Genomic DNA, 15,262 nt, shown 5'->3' with positions numbered 1-15,262 from the left:
CATCTTGTAACATGATACGGTGGTACATTTGTTCCTTTCTATAAAGTATTACGTGTCTGTGATTACTCCATCTCTTTGCTCTCAGCACCTATCTATGGCCTCTTGATGATTGGAACAGCGGTATTGGCTTCCGCATCCACCTCCTTGGGCGCGTTCACCCAACTCTCAATCCGTTTTGACACTGCACCGCTCTTCTCCTCCACTTGGCGGAAGTACAAATCAGCGCATACCCAGGTCAAGGTGAATATGATACTCGCTGTCGCCGTCCACGCGAAGAGCAGTGTCCAAGGATACTGCAAGGCTTCAGACATGATGAGATGGACAGGATCCTGCGGCCTCGGCAGCCTCCAGAAGAAGTCCCTAAGGGGGCCCTTGAGGATGATAGGTGGCAACTGGTGAACGAGGTACCATGAGAAAGAAATCTTGCCCAGATACTGCAACACCGGTGCTTCGAGCCGTCTTGCGATGGAGGGGGATGTTGCGATGACCGAGATGACCATCAAGCCTCCTAGAGACTGGTAGCAGGACCTGACGACAGAGAACGTGTTGCGGCCCGACTCTGCCCAGCGTCTTGACCGAATAGATGCCAGCCACTGGTAGCCAACGTGAGCTACCCCAGTCCCTTCGTCGCCCTCGAAGCACATGAGATACAGGCCTCCAAGCAGAAGGATGGTCTTTGCCAGGCCAACAAGCCTGGCTCTACTTGCCGTAGCCCTTCGCGGGAACAAGATAGGCGATCCAATGACGGACCACTCATGCCTCGCCTGTATCAGCGCAACAATCTCCGCCAGCCACGCGCCGCCAAGGAAGCAGAACAGATCCCAATACCCATGATAGATGAAGTACCCTGCAAGACCAATCATGCCCACGAGCTTATGCTGCGTCTTCCACAACGAGCACCCAAGCAGCGTCAGGTACAACACACACGACCCGCGAAACGTCACCGGGATCGTCCACAGCTGATTATTGAACCCCTCATGCCACGCCAGATTCATCGGCTCCGCGATATCAACCAAGTAATCCACTAGCAGCCTCGCATGCTGCAGCGGCGCCGTCCACGGCTTTAGCCCGCGCGTTACATGCTCCGCAAACGGCCGCGTCGTGACGCCGACAAAGTACGCCGCGTTCGCCAGCACGGTGATGGGGATGATGGGCAGGTACAACCGCAGCCAGCGCCGCACGAGTGTCAGCTGGAAGTACCGCGAGAAGGCGCCCTCGCCGCCGCTGCTGCACGCAAGCACGCTGTGCGCCATGGCGTAGCCGCCGATGATGAAGAACAGCGGTACCATGGAGTGCACCGCGAACGGGAGGCGCAGGATCGGGAGCTGGAAGAGCCAGCGGTTCTCGGAGGAGGGCGAGGCCCAGAAGGAGTTGTAGGGCGCGACGAATTCGCCCATGATGTAGTGGTTGTAGGAAACCGAGACGGCGGCGATGGCGCGGACGCCGTCGAGCCAGCGTATCCTCTCCATGGCCGGTAGATGATTTTGTGAAGAGGATGTCTAGTTTTGTGATGTGAGGATTTGTTCAATGCTGTCAAATCGAGATACTAGCAGAAAAAGGTTGGATGAAAATGGGTTCAAAAGCGTATGGCCCCCAAAACGAGAGCAATATGCGGAAACCGGACCGCCTGGTGCTTGGGTGATCGGAGAGATTATCACGTCAAAATGCTCCGCCGAACGAACTCGGCTTTAGCCATATAAATCAGATCGGCATTCAACAACCATAAACGGGCGTAAATTCGCCGAAGACGTTTCGTCAACCAGCGCAAGACACGGTCGGCGGCGAGTTTCACAATGGGCAGCAAGCTTGACTCGCCTCCCTGTCCAGCAACACAACGCGTCTTGTCACAACAGTAAACTCTATTCTGGCGTCGCAGCCAAGCTGTGACAGGAACATGACTGACTCCTGTAACTACTCCCACCGGAAACTCCACTCCAGCATTGGCATTCCTGGTGGCCTGGGGACAATATGCGATTTCGAGTGTGATGGGGAGATGCGGCCCGAGGAAGATGACCATCCAGCGGGAACAGCACAAAAAAAGGCAGAGTCCACTTGTCTCACCGCACGATGCGACGATCTCGTAACGGTTCCTGCATAACGCGTCGTCTCATCATGTTACTCCTTCCGAGTTCTGGATGAACGTTAAAGAAGCTGGCATTGTATTAAGAGCAGCACGTCAACCCAAGCTTCTGGGAATCTGTGAGAGTTTGATTGTGTTCGTCCCGTCTTTCGTTGACTTTCGCCCGATCTCTGTCCATCCCATCTCCTTCGCACCACACTCTATTAAGCCACCATCACCATGTCTGAGAAGGGCTCAGAGTACAGCTCTGAGAATGAGAGCACATTAGTCACACCGATAGAGACGACAAAACCAGTATGGCCACTGGTAACGCCGCGGACCAGGAAAGAGTTGTACCACACCATCATCAAGTACAACTACTGCGTCTTTCCCATTAGTCTGGGACTCACATTCTGCCGTAAGTACTCCAGATTCATCATTCGTATTACTCAAAGAGAAGATGTTCTGACTCGCCGGTATGTAGTCCTCTGGAAGCTTGCCTACGTGACAAATCGGTACCAAAATGCCGTGGCCGTCGACAACCAATGGAACTGGGCGACCATTCTCCAGACATCACTCCTGTTCTTTGGTCTCCTAGCCCAAATGCCACCGTACGTCTCCGTATGGAGCCTGTGCATGCCTATGCGACCCGGCTCGCACGCCCAAGGGCCGGCGAAGCGTGACTTCAGGAGCTTGAGAGTGTGCCTTGTGACGAAAGGCACAAACTTTGATGTAAGTGCACATTTCACCTCACCGTCATTTCTTGAATCACTCTAACATGGTCGAAGACCGTCATCAGAGCCACCAGGGCCTGGGCACCGATGCAAAACATCCCGGGCGTGCGTTTCCACGTTCTGCTGGACGACGAGACGAAGGAAGTCGAGTTCCGCCAGGCACTCCCCTCCTTCGTCCAGATCGTCGTAGTCCCGTCGGCCTTCACGCCCAGCAAGGCCAAGTACAAGGCCCGCGCGCTGGAGTACTACCGCAGGAACCAGCAGCTCGGAAGCGGCGACTGGGTCTTGCATCTCGACGAAGAGTCCATGATTGACGAGGCTGTCATGGAGGCTTGCATCAACTCTATCACGAAGAGCGACATTGATATGTTCATGGTACGTGCATCTCTGAGTTGTAGATTTCTGTAGAAAAGGTTGCTGACGAAGGCTCGCTGAACAGGGAACGTTGCACTACAACGACGTCAACCACTGGAAGAACGGCTTCCTCTCTACGGCCGAGACGCTCCGCTCGCAAGAGGACTTTGGAAAGTTCTCCTTCTCGGTCAGGATGCGTAACAAGCCCATGCTCGGCTGGATGCACGGCTCTTGGATCTTGATCAACGGCGCCGTCGAGAACGCCACGACCTGGGACACCGACTGCCAAGCGGAAGACTTCTGGTTTGCCTACAACGTATGTTGACCTGCCCCATTCTGGAGCATGATAGAACACCATGGAAGACTAACTTGACTTTTACCAAAGTCCTCCGCAAAGGGATACAAGTTCGGCTGGATCTGGGACCCCGTCCACGAACAGCCCAATGAGACGTTCCAAGACTTTTGGAAGCAGCGCAGGAGATGGTACACAGGCATCCTCTCCATCCCTAGCGTCATCGTGCAAATCTCGCTTGTGGTAAGCGTTATTGGTGAGCTGGTATACTGGATTGGGTATGTTTCTCCCCTTCTTTCCTGGGTTGATGTCGAGTGCATTACTGACTTTGAATCCCCCAGACCCATCTACACACAGCTCGGCGGGTCTTTCATCATTCCCAAGTGGCTTTTCATCTGGGGCCTCTGGCATTTCACCGTCGACACCCACAGTCTCCTTGTTGCATCATTCATGTCAGACCTCACGGCACCAGAGGGCGTGACGTGGCTTCAGACGCTGCAACATGCCATCCAGACGGTGTTGCTTGCGCCGATAGTCCGTCTCGTACAGGTCTCGGCTCTGGTGACGTGTATCTTCAATCCAGCCAAGGGGTTTGCGATTGTATCAAAGAAATAGAAGAGAGCAGTCATTGTCATAGACATTAGAGCATAGAGCGGGACGGAGGTATAGCTGGGCGAGCTTGTCCTCATTAATAGAACCACTAATATAGAGACTCAAAGGACCATGTATTACGCTTGTTCACTTACACACACCACAATGTCTAGTAGTGGTATGGGGAGCCCAGTCAGTGCCCAAGGGGCCGATGTAGCAACCTCTTATGATGTCGAGAGATAGACTAACTCCTGTCATGAAACGTGGGCCACACCTTTGGACATATCATGGGCCGATCCGTTCTCTGCGGGTCCGATCGGTATGCTTCCGGAGCTCCCGCAGGGTGGCGCTCGGGTGGCGTCCCACCACACGCACCGTTGGCTGAATCATAGAAAGCTTGATTTAACGATTCTCTTGTATTAACGAGCAGGTATCTTAGTTGAAGGTAGCAATGATCTTGTCCGCCATCTCAGGCAGCGTCTTGGCAACGACGTCCATCTTTCCGAAAATATCAGGCAGCTCCTCTCCCTCCAAAGCCTCACAGTAGGCAGCGTTGAAACTGGGTAACAAGTTAGAATATGTTGAAACATTCAGCGTGGAGACGTAGTACTTACCCAACAGTCTTTGCTGTTGACGCATCCCAAAGATGCGCAGCCGCAAACCAAGGCTTGCCGTTCTCAGACAGCTTCTTCAGAATCGGCGCATACGCCTCAGGCGTAGGCTTCGCCAGGCCCGACGAGTCGCACGACAGCAGATTCTCAACCGGCATATCCACGCCTCCCCTCGAGAAATAGCCGCCCACACGCGCAATGTCGCCCGCCGTGAAGCACCAGACAGTGAAGCCGGCGTCGCGCAGCTTCTGGACGCACTCGGCAGCGCCCTCGCGCAGGCGCAGCTTCTTCCACTCGTCAATCAGGTAGTTGACGTCGTCGTCGGTGCAGAACTCGCGCGGCTTTTCGATGCCGGCGTAGTGCAGACAGCGGTAGAAGAGCGACTGGAAGACCTTGAAGAAGACGACGTAGCGGCCGGACATGGAGAGGTAGGTGTACTCGCGCTCGGCGACCTCGAGCCAGCAGCAGCCGAGGAGCTTCGGCTGGATGCCCCGGGCCTTGAGACGCTCGCCCAGGCGCTCGTCGATGGCCTCGAACAGGTGCTCGTATGAGACGAGAGTGCCGACGACGTCGAACACGACGTTCTTTGATGCGGCCATCGCAATGTGTGTGTGTTGTGTTTGTGTTGTGTGTGCGGAAAGTGGAGGCCGGTGAGTGAGGGGGTTTTGCGGGGTTGTGAACAAGACACGATTCAGAGCCTAATTAAGACACGGGTCCTGATGAAGTAATGGAAATGCTGAGTTGCCTGGTTAGAACTGAATCTGACGATGTGGCTTATTCTGAGTAATCTTCATACACGGCGTCAGACAAGAAGCAGGTTAAATAAAAGAGGCCACAATGCTTATCGCAGGCGAGGGCCGGCGGCCGATGCATATCACCAAACACGCGTCCGTGATCTCCAATCTTTCCCCGCATTCTGGAACACCCCCCGAGCGGTTTCGGGGTTGGACATCCCCGGACCGGAAGGGAACGTTTTCCGGGCACTGGGCCCCTTGCTGCGCTGCGCACCCGGATGAGCCAAAAGACATTCCGGTCGGTCGGTTAAATCCAAGGGGCTATGCTAGATAGCCGGGCCGGTGTCTTCAGAAGCGTGGTTTGTAAGATGAGATGCTCGTGATGTCGATCTTATCTTGCGCACCGATGGGACGGTGCCGCGACTCCTATCGGCCCATCGGGCGCACCCTGCACACTGGCGGCTCCACAGATAATGAGCCAACAGGCGAGGATACCCTCATGTTCGGTGAACTTTAACCAAGTCGGCCGAGACGCGTTTACGTGACTGTTGGCTTAAAAAGTGACGCCTCTCCGAGATTTGAAGCGCCGCACCGGCCAGTTAGTGAAATCAGTCACCGACGAGTCATTTTGGTTGTTTTTATCTCGTACCCCGCTATCAGATCTGAACTCCTTCAAACTCCGCGCTATCACTATCACTATCACTATCACGATGGTTCTCCCGATCAGCAACCCAACAAAGTCCTACTGGATCGAGGGGGCTGAGTCCCCCCTCCGCAACTTTCGTTCGACCGAGGAGCTGCCCAAGGAAGTCGATGTGGTAATTGTTGGCAGTGGTTATGCCGGTGCGACGACCGCGTACTGGCTTCAAAAGGTATACCCGAAAAGCCCCTTCGCAACGCGTTTGAACCGCCTTCTGACCACGATTTCAAGTTCACGGAAAATGCGCCGCAAAAGCCCAAGATGCTCATGCTGGAGGCGCGCGACATTTGCGGCTCATCAACAGGCCGCAACGGCGGACAGCTGAGGCCTCACGCCTACTCACGCTACAAGCCGTGGTCCGTCCGTTTTGGCCCCAAGGTTGGAATGGAGCTCATCAAGCATGAGATGGCGCATCTCCCCGCATTCAAAGAGCTCGCAGCCGCAGAAGGCATCGCTGAGGAGATCTGCCTGAAGTTCGGCGAGACCTTTGACGCGGCCATGACGGACGAGGCATGGGAGCGTCTGAAGGGCAACTACGAGGCCATGAAGAAGGACCATGGAGAGGGTGACGATGTGGTCAAGGTCTGCAGGCTGATTGAGGATCCGAAAGCCGCGGAGGAGTTCACACAGATGAAGTCTTGCGTGGGCGCGGTGGTGCATCCCGCCGGTCAAGTGTGAGTATCGTGTCCTCTTCAATGCCAAGGCTTCAGGGGTAGCTGACAAATTTTCAAGATGGCCGTACAAATTCGTCCACGCCTTGCTCAGGAAAGTCCTTGAGACGGGCAACCTGAACCTCCAAGCACACACACCCGCCGATAGCGTTTCTGAAAAGGATGCCGACGGCTGGGTGACTGTGAAGACCCCAAGGGGCGATGTTAAAGCAAAGGCTGTAGTGCACGCCACCAACAGATGGGCCTCGCACCTTCTGCCTAATTTCAGCAATCTGATCTTTGAAGACCGATGCACCATCGCGTCTTTGAAGGCTCCGGAAGGCTTCATCAAGCATACTGGTGCTCAGCACTGGGATAGCAACGTTAACGTGAGTTTTCAATTCATCCTGTCTCAAAACCCCTGAACAGGCATCTAATGAACTCGGCCAGAACTACCATCTTCAACTCCCACCGCCATACAACAACATTATCATCGGCGGCGCGAGGCAACTTCTCTGCCATTACCCGGACAAGTGCATTCTCAACGACGAGGAAGACCAGCAATTTGAGGGTGCCCCCGAGTTTTACGAGACGTGGCCATCATCAGACATTGTTGGCTGGGAGGGTGGAGAAAAGGCAGAATTTGCCAAGCCTGTTAACGAGGGCGGCTGCTGGTCCGGTGGTAAGCCTTCCTCATGATTTTTACTAAGACAGACCAGTTGACACTTTTGACAGTTGACTCCTCGAGCATTGACGGATTCCCCTTTGTCGGGGCTATCCCCAAACAAGACGGACATTTCGTCACAGCGGGATTCTCAGGCCACGGTATGTACTCTTCTTCTCAAAAGACTTCACGATCAAAGCTAACAAATGTCAAGGCATGCCCAGAATTCTGGGCTCTACCGCTCATCTCACCCCTCTCATACTCGACGCCTTGGCTGTCAAGTACACCGTCCCATCGATAGTCGCACCGTTCCCTCCCTTGCCGAGTCCCTTCTTTGCCACTGCTGAGCGGATTGAGAAGTTGCAAAAGGTTGATGCCGCGCCGAAATGGGAGGAGGAGAGAAAGAGCAGTTTGGAAAGCGCGAAAAAGCCGTTCTGCAACGACGCTCGCAGCCGCCCGAGACTGTAGCGTGGAAGTAGAGGAGTAGAAGACCCATTGAGAGCCTCTTCATCTGTAAAAAAAATGGGGCCTCGTGTATATAAAGTGCTCAATAATTGGGCCGACAAAATAATAAAGAACCTACAAAATGATACTTAGGAACCCACTTTGGAATGGCTGATTGTAGAGTGAGATGCGATTGAGATATACCGCTAGGACTCAGCATAGTCCACCAACCTCACATCAACTATGAACCAAGGTGAGTGACCTGGCGAATGCCTTCAAATACGAGTCTTAAAGTCACGTCTAGACTCTTTGATCTTCAAAGCCAGGGCTTCCATGTTACGTGAGCACGGGATATTTTTTCCTGGCGAAGGGTGACTTATGCCCCGGATTACGTGGTGCTCCTTAAAGCTGTCCACACCGAATGGAAGACATCAAGGTCAGGCAGACATCTACAGGTCGGCGAGATTTCAAGCGGAAGGGAAATGTACAGTCTCTTTACTAATTAAACAATGACTAAACGACCGGGGTGCCGGGTCGAGCCTGACTCAGTCATCTCGCGTCTGCCCCGCCGCCGATGGCACACCATCGATCGCCGCCAGCTCCCCCGCATCAATGTCCGTCTCCGCGGGCTTCTCCGGCACCAGGCGGATGAGGAAGACCATGCAGGGCACGGCCAGCAGCAGGATGGCGCAGTTGACGATGAACGCAACCTTGGGGTCGGCGCCGGAGTTGGTGTTGATGGCGTACGAGACAGCCTGTCCTGCCGTCTCGAACGCTCTGAAGAGGCCGCCGGTTCTGGAGCTGGAGGCGACGTCGGTAGAGAAGGTGCCCAGGATCCAGTAGAGGGACAGCTGGGTCCAGTAGCCGGTCGTGAAGATGATGAGATAGGGGATGTAGGCTTCGGCCCATCTTCTACCGTGGCTATTGGGAGCTAATGTCAGTAACTTTGAGGGTGAAGCGGAGGAGGAGGAAGGATGCACGTACGTTTCGTAGTCAAGTGCCGGCTTGGAGAGGCCGAACTTGCCGTACTCAATGCCGATCCAGACGAAGCAGGCTGCCTGGGGAATGGACCACATGGCAAAGGAGATCCACGCTCTCTTTGACTGGGACCAACGGGTGTTGTCCAGAAGCCTTCCGTAGGCAATGACAAGCGGGATGGTGATCGTGGCTGAGAAGCGTGTTAGATGTGTTCCTAGTATTGAGGTACGGGGACTGCTTACGCATGATCAAAGAAGAGAGCGCGCGAGCACGGACAGAGAAGTGCAGAGAAAGATAGGTTCCCATGGTTCCACCGTAGAAGAAGGAGTAGAAGGAGGGGATGAAGATGAGCCAAGTCTGCACCCGGCATTAGTTTGTGACAGTAGTCTTGAACGGAAGAGACCTTCATACCTTGGGACGCTGTGCGTGCTTCCACAGGGCAGAGAATTCCTGCTTCCAGCTGATGCTGGGAGACATCGGGATCTTGGCACCGTCTCTACGTCGGACGCGCCTGGTGGGCGAGAGAAGGAATGCCCAGATGACACCGGTGCACTCTGTGAAAATAGCCTTGGTCAGTTACTGTAGGCTTATACAAGCACGATGGGAAGACTTACCGAAGCCAACGAAGATGAGGTACGTAGACCATGCAATACCGCCGGCAGTGCTATCGGAGTAGTTGGTGGAGAAGTTGATTGCACCTCCCATAACACTGCCCGAGTTCCTCATCGCGGACCAAATGCCTAGGTAGAAGCCTCTGTCGTCTTGCTTGGGGTACGAAAGCATTGCGGTCGTCTCGGCGACGTAGAGGAATCCCGATGTGAAGCCTCCAATCAGCTAAAGAGGTGTTAGACTGGTTCAAATGCTCAATGGCAGTTACACATGTGACCTACTCTAGAGAAGAGAAGGTACCAATCAACACCATACTTGGCGTTGACATAGTAGGCAGAGCCAGCCAGGGGCATGGCAATGGCAGCAATCATGCAAGACCACTTGATGCCGAATTTGTTGATCAGAGGTCCTCCGAAGAGGGTCATCACGCAGCCAGCCGCATAGTTGAGCGAGGTTGCCAAGTTGGCGAGGTACGGGGTGGAGAGTCCACCACCTCCGAGGTTGGAGATGGCGTCGGACATGGCGGGGCCGACGAAAGACAACCTGCAGCAGAAGACACAAGACTTAGATTCTACATTTGCATCGATGCACAGACGTTTGCTGTTACTTACGCTCCAAACAGGATCATCTGCCACAGAACACTGCGCCAGAACTTGGTGAACTTTGGCGCACGCAGGTACGCGTCGTCGATGCCATAGTGGTCGGCTTCGATCACATGGCTGGGCACGGTGCCCAGCTCAGTGGTGTCGTCGACCTTTGTGTCGTCTTTCGTGGGTTCAGGAGCCATGGTGAAGAGATGGCGAGATTTGGCGTATCTCGATTAAGAAGAGATCAGTGCGGCAAAGAGAATGTGTCTCAACGTCCATTGGAGTTATATATTCAAGGTTTTTGGGGGTCGCCTATCAGCCGCCCAGACAGGAACTTGGAACGTCCGTATCAATGGACTTGGTTTGGGTGAGGCCCAGGCGCTGCGTAGGGCCAGTCAGGAGTGTGCCATTGTCATCCATGGCACACCGGCCTGGAGATAACAAGTGACACGCGCCCATCTAAAATCCCCGATGCGTATCTGTCAAGCGGATGGCCCTTGCAACAGCAGCAACCTTGCCACTAGATTCCGATCCCCTTCAATGAAACGCAACTGTTCCTGGCTTGGCATCCAAACTTCAAGTCGACCGGCTTCACAATGTCAAAAGCCCAATTCGACATCAGACAATCCGTTCAATTGAACATGGCAATTGAGCTGGCAAGACCCTCTGCTAATAATGTCAACATGTCGCCATCAAGGTATCAAAACATGAGCCCATTTCCCCAGACGGCCAGTGTCCTCGCACCCCGCTGACATCCCGGATGGCGGCCGCGGGATGGCTAGATGACAAGCTCTCCCCCCATCGACACATGCTACCCTGCTCATGTGGCCTCCCAACCTCGACCAACCACACACGACCGCAGACCGGCAACGAGCAACAGTGTTGGCTCTTATCTGCACCGGCCCGGTTCCGGTTCCCCTGATAAACGTGGTCTCTCCAGGGGGCAGGCAGCGTTGATAACGTTCCGGGACCGGGTAAGGTAAGCCAGACGAGGCGGGAAAGTTGAGCACGGCCGCCAGGTTGCAGGGCGGCGAGCAACGGTTATCCTGCATATCCCGCGTTATCTGTGGGTGACGTTGCAGTGGAGCTCTCTCTGCTGTCTGTCCCTCCCAGCTGGGTGTCTGTCTGCTCCTCTAGCCTCTACTTAGTCGGCAGGTGTCCGGGGTGTGGTGGAACAAGCGAACTCCATCGGTTTGGGGTATCTGAGCCGAAAGCGGGGGAGGACCCAGCAAGCAAGCGATAGCGCTGACGGCGAACATTTCCCAAACATTTCCCGGGGGAACTTTATAACAGCGAGGTCCGGCCGAACGTGGCTACTAAGCGTGGTGTTACCAAAAGCAGTCAGTGGTGTGTTAGTGCGCTGTAATTCGATTTACATATTCAATTGGCAACAGACGGGCGGATTGATTGATAGACAGACACTGCTTTCTTCCGATACGGATAAGCCATGCCGCCCTCCCCGCTCCCGGTTCCGAACTCCACGACCTCCTTCTGGAGGTCAAGTCCGCACCCGCTCGACAATCACCGGTCTACCCCCGACGTCCCCTCACAGGTCGACATTGCCGTTATTGGCGCCGGCTATGCAGGCGTCTCGACGGTCTACCACATTCTCAACATCGCCAAGGCCAAGGGCACCCCGCCCCCGAACATTGTGATTCTCGAGGCGAGAGAGGCGTGCTCCGGGGCCACGGGCCGAAATGGTATGTTTTTGATATGTTTGATTTTATTGAGATACTTCTAATGATGCGGCGGTGCAGGCGGCCACCTGAAGCCGGACCCCTACAATCGACCTTCAACCCTTGCTCTCACGCATGGCGTTGAGGTTGCTGGCGAGTGCGCCAACTTTGAGGCGGACAACCTCGCAGCCGTGAAGAAAGCTATTGAGACCGAGGGCATTGACTGCGACTTTGTGTACACGCGCGCTGTTGACGCGTTGATGAGCGAGTCGATCTGTGAGCGCATGAGGTCTGGCGTTGAGTTGCTGAGGAAACATGGCGTCAAAGTGATGGACGACGTGTACTTCGCCAAGGGGGCTGAGGCAGAGCAAGTCAGTCAACTCTTTGACATTAAAGGTTAAAGTCGCTGACAGAAACCAGCTATCGGGCGTTAAGGGCGTCAAGGGATGTCTCTCATACACGGCCGGTCACCTCTGGCCGTACAAGCTCATTATCGGCCTCCTCGAGAAGGAGCTTGCCGCCGGCGTGAACCTGCAGACACACACACCCGTGACTAAGGTCACAGAAAAGCCCGATGCAGACGGGCTTCTCACACTCACCACGCCGCGGGGAACTGTGCGCGCTAAGAACATCGTGTACGCGACAAACGGCTACACGTCGTCGATCCTGCCCGAGTTCTCGGAAAAGATTGTCCCCGTGCGGGGGATATGCAGCCACATCCACCCCGGAAAGACGCCCGCACCGCTGCTGCCTCACTCGTACATCATCCGCTGGTCGGAGAGCGAGTACGAGTATCTCATCCCGAGGCTGGACGGCAGCATCGTCGTGGGAGGTGCCAGGGGCGCGTACTACCACGACTTGGAAAAGTGGTATGGCAATGTCAGCGATGATAAGCTGATTGAGGAGGCGAAGCACTACTTTGACGGGTACATGCAGAAGGTCTTCAAGGGCTGGGAAGACACTGGCGCGTACACGAACAAGGTGTGGACTGGAAGTAAGTTGGCATACTCTGGGACCGATGTGAGGTGTTTGCTGACGTTACTCGCTACTAGTTATGGGATACTCCACGGACTCAACACCGCACGTCGGCGTGGTCCCTGGTAGGCAGAACCAGTTCATGCTGGCCGGCTTCACCGGTCACGGCATGCCGCAAATCTTCTTGTCTGCGAAGGGCGTCGCTTCGATGGTGATGGAGGGTGTAGACTTTAAGAGCACAGGTATCCCAAGGCTTTACGAAGCTTCGCAAGCCAGGTTGGACAATCCCAAGAATAATGTCTTGGACAGCTGGAAGGCATCGCAAAAGACTGCACCGAAGCTGTAGATTGGGGAAAGGTGGCAGCAGGGGTTAATAGAGGGCAATTTCTCACGGTTCCTGGAGACGAAAGTCAGTGCAAGTGAGCATCAATATTATTGAATTAATCCTTTGACGATTAACTACCTTGAGGTACGTGAGATGTTGACGCCCCTCTTAGTGAAAGGTCGACCTTATTGAATATATTATGCCATGACCCTATACACGGGATACTCATCACCGACGTTGACGGGGAGAATGTTGAATGTGGCATAGGAGTCGATACCCTCCGGCTCCAACGTAACAAAAGCGTGGGCGGCGTTCTTCTGTCTCGTGCTGATCCAAAACCCTCCCGCCGGAATGTTAATCTCCTTCTTCACAATGGCAGTCTCCACGGTAGATCTCGCAACGCCCTCATACTTCGACGCAGCAACACTAGCGCTAGTAACGTTCAATGCCTCGACCTCGCCGCTGAAGTCGAACTCGAGCGTCTGAACGGTGACTCCAGCCACGCGGAGACGCTCAGCTACGTCAGCCCACGCCTTGGAGAACACGTACGCCTCGGGACGAGCGCGGGTGAGGTTCGCGACAACAGGCGTGGTGTTGAGGAACTGAACCGGTATATCGACCAAAGCTCCCGTCTCCGCCTCGATGAACTGCCATGAAATGTTCGTCGGGCGAGGGGACTCCGTGATGACAATATCCTCAGTGCTCTCAATGAACTTCGTCCGCGCGTTCTCGACAGTTTGGTAAACCTCCTCGGCGTGATCCGCTGCCGTTTGGACAATCGTCTCAACCATTGTCAGGCCCGTGGCCACGCGGCGCTGGAAGTGCTGGTCCGCGAGACCGATGCCGCGGGTTTCCGTCAGGAACATGATGGCCTGGCTCAGCGCGACTGAGCTGTCGCCGATCTTGGCGTCGCCCGTAGTCTCCTCCAGCACAATGTCGTCAGTCCCATCCGAGCCGACAACGTAGGGACCCCATCTCAACCCCCGCTTCTCCATCGCCGCTGCAATGGCGTTGGCGAAGACGGCCTCTGAGATGTTGCGAATGTCAGCGTGGATGTTGGCGTTCTTCATGGCTGAAAATTGGCCGTCCTGCGCATCGATCCATTGCTGCTTGGTACCCCACGCCTGAGTCGGGCTGTACTCGTGGCAGTCAACGCCGACATGCGGCGCGAAGCCCATGACCAGCTTCTTGATGTCGCGCGTCTGTTGGCGAGCTAGCTTGGTGTGGTCACGGTTGGGATCGAAATTCGTCGCAAAGTAACGCTGGAAGTACGCGACGCCATCGGGGTTGTATCGGGGAAGCATCATGATATCGACCTTGTCCAGGATGGACGCCGCCCAGGTTGTATTGGCGTCAAATCGGCCGAGAAGAGCCAGCAGGGCTTGGTCGCCGCCTGGCTCGTTACCATGGACACCGCCCTGCATCCAGATGCGCACTTTGCTGGGAACACTGGCATTGGCGTGCGACGCGAGACCATCGGAGATGCGCTTTGTGGTCGACAGGTAGACGTAGGGTATCGTGCGGCCTTCTTCGGACTTGAAGTCGGGGTTGTGGTAGGTCATCCACTCATTGCGGGCAGCCAGAGTCTGGAGGTAGTAGTCTGCGATTGTCCAGTCAGAATAGCCCAAATACACCGGATGTTGGCGTCACGCACCGAGAGTTGCCTGGTCAGTCGGTCCACTGGTGCCATTGGCAAAAGTGCCAGGTACGCTGTCCGGGTTTGCGAATGCAGGCGAGAGAAGCTCAACGCCCTCTACCTCAGGGAAGTTGGCAGCGACGACCTCGGTATCGGGAATCACCTCGACCTGGTTGCTGGCATAGGTGAGCGCGGTGGCCAGGCCTGCGTGCAGCAGACCTAGGGCAGCTGTTTCCTGGTAGCGCATATTGACGATCGTCTCCGGACCTGGCTCCGATCAAGTCCTGGCAATTGGTGGCGGCGACGGTGAAGCGAAGAACACCAAAATTGGGACAGCAACATGGGCGTGTGTTCTTTTAATCTTGCCCGCGGTCTTTCGGTCTCCCACCGAACCCCAATCGCATCGCCAAGGCCTCATTTACCACGGTCAAGGACCCATAACGTCATGTTGTCGCTGTCGCGGTACGACGGTCACGGCATTTTTGCTCGAGCTATGCGCAAATAGGCATCTGTTCATCTCTAGTGTGGAGGACGCCCCTCAAAGTGTGGGGTTTCAAGTCTTGGGGATGCTGTCAAAAATCCCCGGAGCTTCCATACAAGCGCTGCGATATCGCTTGCCAAGACATGTTATCTTGCCAAGAAA

At 55.0% G+C, this 15,262-nt stretch overlaps 7 protein-coding genes across 7 annotated transcripts; 3 read left to right on the top strand and 4 right to left on the bottom strand.

The window, feature by feature from the left end:
- Window positions 1-92: 92 nt before the first annotated feature.
- On the bottom strand, window positions 93-1,469 carry CGCS363_v004270 (uncharacterized protein; the record flags this gene model as incomplete). Its single annotated transcript, XM_036636119.1, has 1 exon — window positions 93-1,469. The coding sequence occupies one exon, from the start codon at window positions 1,467-1,469 to the stop codon at window positions 93-95; it is 1,377 nt and encodes a 458-aa protein (XP_036498418.1).
- Window positions 1,470-2,299: 830 nt separating this feature from the next.
- bre-3 (Beta-1,4-mannosyltransferase bre-3) lies at window positions 2,300-4,054 on the top strand (the record flags this gene model as incomplete). The annotated part of the gene is made up of 6 exons (XM_036636118.1): window positions 2,300-2,477; window positions 2,544-2,791; window positions 2,848-3,168; window positions 3,233-3,463; window positions 3,533-3,717; window positions 3,781-4,054. The coding sequence occupies 6 exons, from the start codon at window positions 2,300-2,302 to the stop codon at window positions 4,052-4,054; spliced, it is 1,437 nt and encodes a 478-aa protein (XP_036497525.1).
- Window positions 4,055-4,465: 411 nt separating this feature from the next.
- Window positions 4,466-5,240, bottom strand: hadL ((S)-2-haloacid dehalogenase; the record flags this gene model as incomplete). Its single annotated transcript, XM_036636117.1, has 2 exons — window positions 4,466-4,589; window positions 4,645-5,240. The coding sequence occupies 2 exons, from the start codon at window positions 5,238-5,240 to the stop codon at window positions 4,466-4,468; spliced, it is 720 nt and encodes a 239-aa protein (XP_036497524.1).
- Window positions 5,241-6,085: 845 nt separating this feature from the next.
- CGCS363_v004267 (uncharacterized protein) lies at window positions 6,086-7,857 on the top strand (the record flags this gene model as incomplete). The annotated part of the gene is made up of 6 exons (XM_036636116.1): window positions 6,086-6,247; window positions 6,307-6,749; window positions 6,808-7,114; window positions 7,176-7,407; window positions 7,461-7,550; window positions 7,604-7,857. The coding sequence occupies 6 exons, from the start codon at window positions 6,086-6,088 to the stop codon at window positions 7,855-7,857; spliced, it is 1,488 nt and encodes a 495-aa protein (XP_036497527.1).
- Window positions 7,858-8,378: 521 nt separating this feature from the next.
- On the bottom strand, window positions 8,379-10,207 carry CGCS363_v004266 (UNC93-like protein 2; the record flags this gene model as incomplete). Its single annotated transcript, XM_036636115.1, has 7 exons — window positions 8,379-8,754; window positions 8,818-9,001; window positions 9,054-9,168; window positions 9,223-9,365; window positions 9,426-9,645; window positions 9,702-9,963; window positions 10,032-10,207. 7 exons carry the CDS (start codon window positions 10,205-10,207, stop codon window positions 8,379-8,381), a joined length of 1,476 nt encoding a protein of 491 aa, XP_036497526.1.
- Window positions 10,208-11,454: 1,247 nt separating this feature from the next.
- Window positions 11,455-13,004, top strand: puuB-2 (Gamma-glutamylputrescine oxidoreductase; the record flags this gene model as incomplete). Its single annotated transcript, XM_036636114.1, has 4 exons — window positions 11,455-11,707; window positions 11,765-12,054; window positions 12,104-12,677; window positions 12,736-13,004. 4 exons carry the CDS (start codon window positions 11,455-11,457, stop codon window positions 13,002-13,004), a joined length of 1,386 nt encoding a protein of 461 aa, XP_036497529.1.
- Window positions 13,005-13,180: 176 nt separating this feature from the next.
- MCPB-2 (Carboxypeptidase 2) lies at window positions 13,181-14,866 on the bottom strand (the record flags this gene model as incomplete). The annotated part of the gene is made up of 2 exons (XM_036636113.1): window positions 13,181-14,583; window positions 14,638-14,866. The coding sequence occupies 2 exons, from the start codon at window positions 14,864-14,866 to the stop codon at window positions 13,181-13,183; spliced, it is 1,632 nt and encodes a 543-aa protein (XP_036497528.1).
- Between the last annotated feature and the right edge of the window lie 396 nt (window positions 14,867-15,262).

The sequence above is a fragment of the Colletotrichum siamense genome, assembly GCF_013390195.1.
Source record: "Colletotrichum siamense strain Cg363 chromosome Unknown KSG_Cg363_contig03, whole genome shotgun sequence".
NCBI lineage: Eukaryota > Fungi > Ascomycota > Sordariomycetes > Glomerellales > Glomerellaceae > Colletotrichum > Colletotrichum siamense.
The sequence above is the reverse complement of the archived record's forward strand: the minus strand, read 5'-3'. Positions and strand labels throughout refer to the sequence as shown.